The sequence below is a fragment of the Taudactylus pleione genome, unplaced genomic scaffold (assembly GCF_031769625.1).
Source record: "Taudactylus pleione unplaced genomic scaffold, aTauple2 ptg000397bl, whole genome shotgun sequence".
NCBI classification, from domain to species: Eukaryota; Metazoa; Chordata; class Amphibia; order Anura; family Myobatrachidae; genus Taudactylus; species Taudactylus pleione.
In genome coordinates, this window is record NW_028284799.1 from 8007604 (window position 1) to 8020116 (window position 12513).

The window sequence follows — 12513 nt, forward strand, 5'->3', positions numbered from 1 at the left end:
AGATCTCAAAGTGATGGGAGACGTGACCTCCTCTCCGCCCGGCAGCGCACTGAGCTCTGTGCGGCCAGCGCCGGAGTTATAGACTCTGGGCACAAGAGTGTGCCCAGAGTCTATAGTGTATGCACAGGTCACCAGGAAAATGGCCACGGCACAAACGACGGGAAAATGGCAGCTGCAGCCATTTTCCAGTTGTTTTACAGCGCCGGTCCCCCGCACCGACGTGGGACTCCGACGAGGTAAGTAACATTATGGGTGTAGAATGTGCAGTGCGTGCCCCCCCTGTACCCAGGGGCCCGTGTTCCCCGCACACCGTGCACCCATTATAGATACACCACTGATTGTACTGTAAAGGCCCCCATACACGGGGCGATATAGCAGGCGATCTGACTGATTGGTGCGATTTGCCTGCTATATCGCACCGTGTATGGCCCTGATACTGGGCCGAGTGCGGTCCCGCTGGGTTGTACATCGCACCCCCTGATCTCTCTGCAGGACCATAGGATCAGGGGATGCGATGTGCGATCCCATTAATTGAAATGCAGGTGAGACAGGGGGGATCCGGCATATCCGGCGGTTGGCCACCCCATCACACTGTGTGTGCGGACCGCCTGATATGTCGGACGATGGATGCCCTGTCGCCTCGCACGGTGCCATCGCACCATGAATGGGGGCCTTAAGTCACTTGTTGCTTATTTACCTGTTTGTTTATGTACTCTGTAAGGCGCTGCGGAGCACTTGTGGCGCCATATAAATAAAGGATAATAATAATAATAATAATAATTTAACTCTGTATTAGTATCTGTTCGTACTAAAGAAATTGTTTTATATACAGCAACATGACACTTCAGTTACAATAATGAGCGTTATGGCTAATAAGGCAAAAAATGATGAACGGACAATCTATTCATCTGATCTCCCTGTGACACAGTGAGCATTAGCCCTATGCACTTGAAAGCACTTCCACTAGAGTGTCTGTGGATTACATAAACTGCAGCCCTGAGTCAGCATGTTGCAGCTGATCTGAAATGTGTTCAAGGTTTAAAGGGGAGGGTTGAGGAGGGGTGAGGCAGGAAGCTGCTTCTCTGAGCTGTTCCACCCATGTAACTTAATGCAGGAAAGGACAGGAACCCTCATTTATCCTAACAACCAAAGAAAATGCAGTTTGGAAAGATCTTGTTAAGGGTATGACAAGTATCAAGTAAGTACTACGCAATGCAATATTTCATCATTATATTGCTTTGCACAATTCATTTTAGACACTGTTGCAGATAAGATACAGCAATGCCTTACAGGTCATATATGACAGTTAGCCAATGCAGCATAAACGTAAAAAAGTGATATTCAATCAAATAGGAGCTGCTAACTGGAAAATTATTATACTCAATTTCTAGGTTTCATACACCCCTCCAGCAAGATTGGAGGCTTAGTGTGTGTGTGTGTATTTATGTGCATGTGTGTTTATACATGTATATGTGTGTACTGTGTATATATATATATCATATTTGCCTACTTTTGAAAAAGCATTTCAAGGAGATTGTGAAGGCGAAACCTATGAGCGTGGCGGTAAAGTGGACGTGTACTACTACATCTGAGGGGCGTGTAATAAAATTGCCTTACATCCAAATGTAAATGAGCCCCAAAGCAGTTAGTAAGATCTACTTGTTGATGAAAATACACTGATACTTTTCAAAAAATGCATGCAGTCGTAGGGATCAATGGGCCTGATTCGCAACTGCGAATGCAATTGCGATTACGTACGCAGTTCATCTGTGATAGTATGCTAATTCATTGCGATTGCTATGCCGTCGCAGCACTACATAAGGAAGCCCACTTTACCTTGCACACATCCGTGATGTTTAGCAAGACTGCAAAACCATCGGTACAATCGAGTATCATCGCAGCCACACACACAGTTGCACAAGCTCTCACCTTACTCAGAAATTGCTAACTTCATCACACGCTATGACTCCTCAAACTGCGTATGCAGTCGCAGAGGCTAATTTATCCACACCCCTGTAACGGCGTTCAAACGCACTGGCACGTTTGCGTTTCTCCAACCACCCCCCGTCACCACCCACAAATGGTACTTTCTGTCAATCACTCTGCAATGGGTCTGCGTAGCCACTGCGATCGCAGTCCTGATTGCAGTGGAGCGTTCGCGTATGCGCACTTTGATGCGTATGCATGTGCAGTGCGTAACAATCAGCCAATTGCGTGCGAATTTTCAGTTGCGATCCTTACTGAATCAGGCCCATTGTGCCTTATAACCAATGCAGGGAAATTATACTATGGCTCCCATTTGAATGTATATATCTCTGTTTTTTATATATATAACAGCTACATAATGGGGGCAAGGTGCAATCAGGGAAATTGCTAGACCATTCAGGTAGTCAGGGAGATTGCTACTATTTCAGGGAGTCTCCCTGACAATCAGGGAGAGTTGCCAAGTATGATATATATATACATGACAACTGTTCAGTTTTTTGTGGAAGTGTAAATATTTTTAATATCACATTTAATTTTTATATTTAATTAAAAAAAAAATAATTTTGACCTCTTTGCTCCTATGGATAATTTACCACAAAATAATTTTGAATTTCTTAGTTTATCAAGTTAATTTTAATTCTGTTAGTTATGAATTCCTCTTTTCTGGTATTCCCAGATGACTAATTTTCCTCTATTAAGACAATTGATCAATCAGAGATAATGTAGAAACACAAGTCTATATAGAGACCACATGCAGTACAATATAAAAACCATACATGAACGGGTAATTATAAATGGAAGGACCACAAAGCAATCATACTAGATGGGCAGATTTCATCATAGAGACCAAAGAAACTTGGACCATTATAGCTTCAGTTGACAGAGAACATGGACCCCCTTAAATGTGAGGAGATGAATCAGTTTAGTGCTATATCTGGGATGCCTTGTTATTTCTAGCACACATTAGGACCAATACGTACAATTGGAGCATAACTCACCGTCTGATCTGAGCTGATTCTGTTTTTTGATGAAATTCTGGCTCAATAATTATCAAGCACATTTCCACGACTGTATATATGTATAAAAAAGTGAACTGATTGTCTTTTTTGAAATTGCAAAACTATTAGCAAATGCTAGTACTCTTTGTTTTCTGTATTAAAACCGAATTGCATTAAATTCTAAAATACTGAAACACTGTACAATAGAACTTTCAAGTAACATATCTGTAGAACTAAATTAATTGGCTCAGAATATACACTAAAATTAATTGTAGTTTCTTTGCACTGATTTTACTGATTAACTACATGACCCACTCATTTATATTGAACATTGGACTATGCACCTTAAAACCTTTCAAAGTAAGACAGCTTCACTATAAAGGTAAATTCCCACCACCTAATTAGGGTCAACATGGACAGGGGCTGAACATTTTTAAGGGCCTGTTGTAAGAAGTGGAGATGTGACCAGTGGTCATGTACACCCCCATACATTATCAGTCCCAATTACTTCCTAAATATGTAATAGTAGAAAAATTGCATAATTTGGTGTGGGAAATACAAATAAAACTTTAATATTTACAATTTATGGAGGTCTGGATGGGAATACCATTAGAGTGTTATAAAAAAAAAAAAAAAAGCTTTATTTTTATCTATCATTTAATTAATTCTCTACATTTTTATGCTTATTATAGTGTATTTTTTGCTGTTGTATTTTACTTAATAATTGATTAAAAAAAAAAATTAAAAGTTCTATTCATGCAGTCATTTTGCATTTTATTATACATTATATTTTATTTTAGAGATTTTTATGATGTATATTTATTTGATCTATTTTTTTCACTATTAACTGACGGACATCGGGTGTTTAAAATAATTGTCCAAAGCGCATTGAAGTTTATTAAAGGTAAGTATAGTAATCCACCTAAACTTGTCAAAATACCATCCACCCAACTGGGACAAATAGGAAAAATGCTTCCCGATCCAGACGAACACTTTTCGTTGCTTGTGTGACCATGGAAAGACATCTTTGTAAGAACTGTCCATAGCCTGTATGTCATCCATAAAGGATTTATAAACCTCTGAACAATCTTTAAGAGCCCAATCAGGGGAACATCATTTTTAGATGGGGAGTTTTCCCAGCTAATGCTATCTAGACATTTGGATATCATTATACTGGAACCATTTGGGTTCTGGTAACCCTTCAGACTCCCAATCCACGTATGAGGGAAATACCTTGCTGCTTATGGTTGTCTCATTATGTTGCTATCTTAGTCCAGAAGTACAGTATTGTGCCAGCTAAGGGCAGGGCTGGCATGTGTGCTACGGAACACTAGTAGTTTGCTGGCAATGGACAATACCAGGGAACACAATTCATTTCCCTGTGAGGAAGTTTATTGATATACTTTCTGTGGTTCTCATTTTTTCTTAAATTTATAAATGGAAATCTTTTAGAAGAATCTCTGATGACATAAAATGTTTTCTTTATCCTTTTTACAACTATTTCATCAGATGAAGAATCTGATGATGAAACACACACCTGCCTTATGCTTTGGTGTCTTTCATGTGAGAGATTGGAGACATTAGCAGTTATTCTGTGACAGCTACAGACACTGCTGGAAACAGTCGGGAAGCTGATGGACGGAATCCCGACCGCCGGCTCCCCGACTGTATAACCCCGGCAAGGGTTAAATGACAGCCGTCAAAACCATGACACCTGTCATTTTCCCTACGCCGGAAGACCGACACCCGGCTTGCCGATCGAAGGTAAGCCAGGTGTGGACAGCCGCGCGGGGGGGGAGGGTTAGGTTTAGGGTTCCCAGGGGGGACTTTTCGTTAGGCACCCCCCAGGGAGGTTAGGGTTAGGCTAGGGGAAGGGGGGGTTAGGGTTAGGCACCCCCCCGGGGGGACTTAGGTTTGGGCGGCAGGGAAGGAGGGGTTAGGTTTAGGCACTTAGAGGGGGGAATTAGGGTTAGGCACTTAGGGGGGAGGTTAGGGATAGGCACCCCTAAGGGAGGGTTAGGGGATAGAATACGTTAGTTAATACTTACCTTGGGACAATCTGGATTTTCATCCTTGTCAGGCTGCCGCTGTTGGGATTTGAACCGCCGGCCATGCATACTGGATCCACACACTGCATCATACAGATTGAAAATCTGGTGTTAGGGGATGGTAAGCACATGCACGTGACTATAGCCTGCGTGCAGACTTCTCAGTTGAGCAGATGTAAGTGGATTTTTTTTTTCACTGATCATGTTACAGTGAATCAGGACAACCAAAACAGTGCATGAGCTTACAATGTGTATTGTGTCTGGTCATTATGAGAGTGGTGTACTTTGTTTGCTGTTATGGCAAACTGTATTTCAAACTGTTAATGGCGGATCTACTACCAACGCCAGAACTTTTTTCATACAAATTCACTCAATTATATTCTAGCTTAATGCCTGATCCATCCTCATGTTAATCTGCCATTGGTATTGATAAAAAAAATAATAATTTATAGTAATTTTATGTGTCTTTTCTATACAGCAGTGGTTCTCAAACTCGGCCCTCAGGACTCCAAACGGGTCACATATTTTAGATCGCCTAACAGGGGAACAGGTGTATTTCTGACTGTCACATTTTAAAAACCCACTGGTGACCTGGAAAATATTAACTGTTTGGGTTCTGAGGACCAAGTTTGAGAACCACTGCTACACAGTATATGTTTCATGTTACAGTGGAACCTGTAATTTAGGTTTAGTGTCCTTTTTAAAGAATGCCATGAGTGGTAGGGGATACATTTATTTAAACTATTTTATTTATGGTTTATTTATTTTTTAATTTCAGAAAGAAATGATGAATTCACACATCCTTTATCCAGCTATATCCCGTGTGGTGGTCTTTGGAGGTACACATGGAAATGAGATGTCGGGTGTTGCATTGGCTAAACACTGGCTCAAGAACCCATCTGAACTACATAGGAAAACGTTTACGGCTGAGCCATGCCTAGCTAATCCACAAGCTGTGGAGAAATGTGTCCGTTTCATAGACAAGGACCTTAATCGATGTTTTTCAAAGGAATTACTAAAGTGAGATTATTAATTCTTATACAAGTAAAATATTTTTTAAAGCTTTACATTTGTACAAAAAAGAAAGAGGTGAATACTGAACTTTCAGTAATACATCTCAGGTCCTGTATGCTGGGTGTAAATATCCGTGTATATATAATGATTATAAATATTTATCCAGCTGTGCGTACCACTTCTCTGCAGTGCACTAGGTACAGTTTTATGTATACTAGCTCCCAATCTCTGCTTTAGGCCATTTCTATTCTACAATCCGTGAGTAAAAGGTACACCTACCCAAATATTCGATATTGGCAACCAGTAGGAGCACATATTGAAAGTTGCCGATTTCCCTTGATTAGTTAGAAATTTAATTTAGCTCTTGAATTGTACAGCAATGTAAAGTCTTAATAAGAACACATTGGGCCATGAGTTGCATGCAAGTCCGTTCTGTGGACTTTTAGCAATTGGGCATACACTGGAGCCAACCGGTTAAAGTTTAGAACATGGGGTACACTTACCAAGTGGCAGTGATCCCCGCCGCAGCTTCAGTAAATGTCAATCAATCTGGGTCCTACTCCGACCCCATCGTTGTTCTCTCTGGCAGCACCCCCACCGGCTGTAACTGGCAGTACCTCCACCAGCTGGGACACAAGTGGCAGCTGTCCCTTCTGCAGCTCTGGTACAGACTGGCTCCATCCTGACCCTGATTTCCATCCTCTCTGGCAGCAATCCCATCATCCTATTTGTCTGTGGCAGAACTCGCAGGTCGCTCAAAAACAGCAGACAGAGGCGGGGTGCCAGTGCAGCATGCAAATGGACAGCTCTGTCTAGTCTTCTAGTGTGGCTCATCTCCAGGCTCCTCTCCAATGGGAATTGTCAGCTTGGTACAGCAGCTGGCTTGGCAGCTATGTTCGGTGAGTGAAAAAGGCACACGGAACCTTAGGGGGAGGTCTCTCAGTTCAGTCAGTCAGGGAACAAGCTGAAAAGTGTTTCATTCCTAAGTAGTAGCATACTTATGTTAAATTAGTGTATGTCCATGTTCAGAACGAGTTAGTTAATGTTCCGAACAAGTTTACTTATGTTCTGAAGGAGTTTAGTTTTGCTAAGCCAGTGTACTCCATGTTCTGAACTTCAACAGAGCTCAGCATAGCAAGCAGTGGCGTAAGTTTCTCCCAGATGCCCGGAGGCAAGTTATAATTTGGTGCCCCTCGTCACAGCCGCTGACACTGTAATGTAGCAATTTGCATGCACACAGGCTACAGATAGACAAAGGCAGCAGCTGATGGTCTGACATGGAGCTCTCCACTAGTGTATGGTGGCTTCTCAGGTGCTGGGAAGGGGTGCCATATATTGGGCAGCCGAGGCGGTACACTCCGGGTACATAGTTACAGCCCTAAGTGGGGTGAATATGTTGTGGATAATAAAGGAGGTGCCCCTTCAGAGCTGGAGCCCGACGGCAGGCGCCTCCATTGTCTCCCATAGTTCTGCCAGTTATAGAAAGCATTCAGCAGCTATGGGTGTTTCAAAGTCGCACACATGCCAGCCGTAACTCCACTTGCAGCTTAGTGAGTAGAACTGGGGCATTCACATGTAAGATAAGGGAGCCAAGGGTGTGTCGTGGGCATATAGACAAAATTGCGGGGTATTCAGGAGGTGAGAACAAGGAAAGATCCAGCTGATGTCAGACGCATCTCCTGTACCAAGGATAGGGCTGTTGCAATTGTGCAATGATAACCCACTATCAGCCCTGCAGTTAATATTGTTCCAAGTGATTTTCGTTCACTAAAAGGACTGTCCATTACCAAGGAACAGCTACCAGCAGCACTCATTGTTTGCCTCTCTGGGTCTGCTTGCTGTGCCTGTTTTCAACAAGAGGCTGTGACTACTGACAGCAGCCCACAGAGCTCCACCACGATATCATTCTGGCAGCACTCCCTGGATTGGATCTGTGCTGCAACATTGTGGACCTCTGGACCAGCGGTTAGACGGAGTTGCCCTCTCCTTGATTACAGTGGGGAACAGTCAATCTGTTGCCAGAGATTTAAGAGTCGATTTCGATTAATTTTGTGCTCCTGATCATGAATATGCCGTGCTTATTTTTCAATTGACTCTAGTTTTTGAGATATGCAAATGTCTTTAATATTTATGAAAAATTAAATTAAACGTTAAAAATAGTTAAATATATATTTTTTTTATTCTGATTAAATTTGATTCGGAAAATGTTATAAAAAGACACAGGATAATTACATACATAAGTGTTAGGAAGCTATGAGAGCGCTTTTTTGTAGAATTTTCTTTTGTATTCTTGGTACGGGCAGTCCCTCTGCAGACTCCAACAGTAATCTGCCATCATGTGACGATCCCACCATCCTTGATATCTTTCTTCCATTACCTGAATATCCTGGTGGAACCGTTCACACTGTTCTTCGCTTAACTCTCCTAGATTGGACGGAAACTGATCTAAATGGCTGTACAAAAAATGTACTTTAATACTCATGTTGGCACCTACTTTCTCGAAACATTTTAGCATGTTGTGAACTAAATCATGATAGTTGTCTGCCTTGTGATTGCCTAAAAAATTTTGAATGACAGACACATAACTCAGCCATGCTTCAGATTCGGTTTCAGTCATAGATATGGTCAAATTTGGATCCTTCACCACTTTCCGTATCTGTGGGCCGTCAAAAATTCCAGCTTTTAATTTTTCAATACTAAGAGATGGAAATGTTCGACAAATATATGTGAAACAATCACCTGACTTGACCAATGCTTTTACAAATTGTTTCACTAAACCCAGTTTGATATGGAGAGGCAGCAGTATGATTTTTTTCCTGTCAATTAATGTTGGCTTCTACTACAGTTATAACTTCTCTTGGAGGCCATACGGTTTGCTGCCAGTGCTTTTGTTTTGCACGACTATCCCATAAGCATATGTGACAAGGATACTTAGTATATCCACTTTGCTGCCCAAGAAGAAAGTTTACCATTTTTAAATCGACACAAACAGACCACTGATGCTGAGAATAAGCAATTTTTCTAAGACTAACTTGATATTTTCATACTGTTCTTTAAGTTTTGTTGAATGACCGATAGGAATCGACGCAAATTTATTCCCATTGTGCAGTAATATACATTTTAAGTTCCTTTTAGAACTAACCAAAAAGAGCCGCCAGTCTTCTGCTCAATATACTGGTAAGCCCATCATCAACCGGAGAAGTTCCGGGAATATTGTTGCAATCCACGAGATTGTCATCTTGGCTAAAGAATGGCAGTATGGCTTGCTCTCTATTTCGATATGACGTTATAGTAACATCCGGCTCAAGACAGTGCTTTTCTTGAAGTCTGGATGCTAAAAGCTCAGTTCCTTTTTTCGATAAATTCAAGTCACGAATTAAATCGTTTAGTTCCGTTTGAGAAAATATATTTGGAGTGGAGGAACTTTTGTCAAACTCACTTTCATCTGTGTTGTCACTAGCACTGGATGAAATTAACATTTCCACATCATCACATTCAACTTCGCACAAAGAACTGAATGATGGTACCGGTAAATCTTCGCTATGTGGTATCGGTTGTTATGCAGAATTCATACTTGGGTATCCCATTTGTGTTTCTTAAATCGATTCATACCCTTCACATTTACAGCACAAAAATAGCAGTCACTCAAGTGATCTTTTGACTCACACCACATCATACTGTAGGTATGCCGAAATTAAGTCCAATTTTGGAGTGATTCCACGCAGGTTTTACAAACTTTGTGAGGCACCCAAATCTTGTCTAGCTGGCATATGTGACGTCCAAAATAAGCCTGATACGCTTGTTTTACGAATACAGTTATATTTTTTCTTTCTTTTGCAACACTATATTTGCCACAAATATAACAATAAACATCAGGGTTGTTAGTACACCATCTCCGAGAAGAACTCATTTTTATGGCGAAAATGTTTTGTTTCACACATTCAGTGCTAACTCCCAACAAAACCCGAGGACGTACTGAACAAAGCAAGCCCAAACGGTGTTAAATTGGTTCTGGTGGGGAGAGAGAAGGCCGAAGAAAGGAACAGGGGGTGTGCTAACTGTGTCACTCAGTCCTCTCCGTTGCTCCTCTCTGTATGCTGGGAGGAGGCGTGGCTGTGGTCTGAGGATGGGAATCTCCTCCCAGCATTAGTGAGGAGATTTTAATGTGTTATGTGTCTCAACCGTGACTACCAGCTACGTTATCACAAATAAAACAAATTCTTGTTATTGTTGAAAGAGGGTAGTTGTTATAAAAGCAAAACTAAGTCGATTCTGTTAAGTAAAGCAAGGCGAGACTAGTAAGGTACTTGAAATGGAGAATATATTTGAATTTTAGAATTTTTCATTAATTTGAAAACTGAAGCGAATTCAGCTATAGCGAAGATCAAATGTGAAAATAGGACCTGCGAGTACTCTCAAACCGATCTTAAATACTTGGCAAGAAAACAAATATATTTTTTTGTTCCGCAGTGTTATTGATCCACATTACTACATAAGTACATAACCACCTTATTTCCATCTGTCTATGATTTTAAATACCTTTTTCATGATTAGGAATTATTGGACACATTCCTTAAAGGTACTGAGTATACTGCTGTAGAGACCGATTCATTTGGGTCAAACAGTCCTGTTTTCTCACTACTGGAACACTTGTGTCTATCTGTGAATATTGCTTTTTATTCTTGTATGCATAGTCTACTATAAATACATATGATAAGTAAAGCAGGTCAACCAGTGGCATAACTAGGGTCTTTGGCACCCAGGGCAAGACGAAAAATGGCGCCCCCAACTGTGTGCAAGCTCACCAAAAATGGGCATGGTCATATGCCACAAGGGGCATGGCCACTGAAAATGGCGGCGTGTCAACATGACACGCCACTGTTTCTCATCACTCTGGGAACATTCCTTTCCATTCCATTTGCACCTTAATGCCCTCAGTAGTAGTTCCCCTTATGCAATGCCCCCAGTAGTAGTGCCCATTATGTAATTCCCACTGTAGTAGTGCCCCTTATGCAGTGCCTCTTATACAGTACTCCAGTAGTAGTGCCCCTTATACAGTGCCCCACTAATAATGACCCTTATAATAGTGTCCCCAGTGTAGTGCCCCTTTTATAGTGCCCCCAGTAGTAGTGCACCTTATAAAGTGCCCCCAGTAGTAGTGCCCCTTACACATAAAGACACAGACACACAACGCAATACTATACTTACCTGAAGCCCCGCTCCTGCACCCACCGCCGCCCGACTGCTCCGTCCTTGGTCCTCACGCTGAGAAATATGGGAGAGACGTCATGATGTTATGACATTTCTCTTTTCATCCATAGCGGGAGCCTGATGGTGGAGCTGCAGGGAAGGAGATGCCAAGTGCCAACTGGTAACAAAATTTCAGGGTGTCCGTCAAATGTAGTAGGCAGTGGCGGCACCTCTCCAGCCCGGCTCTGGACAGCCTCCCCCCCGGCACAGACACTGCACCTGGGGCACGCATGCCACGCTTGATCCCCCCCTAGTTCTTTTTAGTGAGTCCGACTAACTCACACAGCTGTAAGAGAGCACAGTCAGTTAACTCATTGGCGCCTGGGTTTATTTTTTGTCAGTGATAACAATGACTACTTTCACAAGCACATTGATGGTGGGGGTTGAGTGCAGTGGCATAGGTGTGTCCACACTGGAATATAGGCAGATATTGACGTTTATTTCCAAGTAATATCTGTGGCTGCAGATATGGATGAATTATGTGTGACTCAGAATCAGGCCTATTATATAATCAGGCCCATCTTTAGGTAATTATACCCACATCTAAGTACAGTTATCCCTTGTTTCTTTGTGAAAAGTGTGCTAGATGGTGTGAAAAGTGTGCTAGATACGTTTATTTGTTGACCCACTGGTGGATCCTCCAGTAATGTTAGTAGAAAGTCAGTCTGGACGCAAATAATAAACCTGCCATTTCCAGTGTTGGACAATGTGTCCTTACTTTTGTGAACTTATTGTACCAGAGCAGAGTCAAAGATGATGCTGAAAAGTGTCCTATTTTCCCACAGTATTAACACATGTATGTAATTATGATGTCATTATATATACAGTATATAAACTGTATGCACGTTCCCATTTCAGCTCACCAGTGACTGAGAGTGATCCATATGAGGTGAAAAGGGCAAGAGAAATTTATCAAAAATATGGATCCTCTTCTAATTTTACTTTTGACTTACACAATACCACTTCCAACATGGGAGTCACACTGCTGAGCTGCTCAAAGGATGATGTCTTGTCACTGCACTTAGCAAACTACTTACAGGTGAGCACAGTAGTACAATTGATAAAAGAAAATGTTGTTGTAACAACACGAGGATTTATAAGTTGGGAATCATTTCCTGTGGAGCAGACACAAGAAAATGAGGATGGAACTCCTTAACGGGACCATTGATCCCTATGAGGATTGTAGTGGGCATTCACATGGCCATAATTTGCAATGC

At 41.7% G+C, this 12513-nt stretch overlaps 1 protein-coding gene across 2 annotated transcripts in view; it reads left to right on the plus strand.

The window, feature by feature from the left end:
• The window catches only part of LOC148506759 (N-acyl-aromatic-L-amino acid amidohydrolase (carboxylate-forming)-like), a 64979-nt gene that overhangs the window by 22754 nt on the left and 29712 nt on the right, over positions 1 to 12513 (plus strand). The window contains exons 1-3 of one of the 2 annotated variants that reach the window (XM_088446328.1): positions 1096 to 1198; positions 5811 to 6052; positions 12155 to 12335. In XM_088446328.1, the coding sequence (XP_088302454.1) occupies positions 5817 to 6052; positions 12155 to 12335 (417 nt within the window). In that variant the 5' untranslated portion in view covers positions 1096 to 1198; positions 5811 to 5816. Of the gene's footprint in view, positions 1 to 1095; positions 1199 to 5810; positions 6053 to 12154; positions 12336 to 12513 lie in introns of those variants that run through there. The other variant, XM_088446327.1, reaches the window with a different exon arrangement.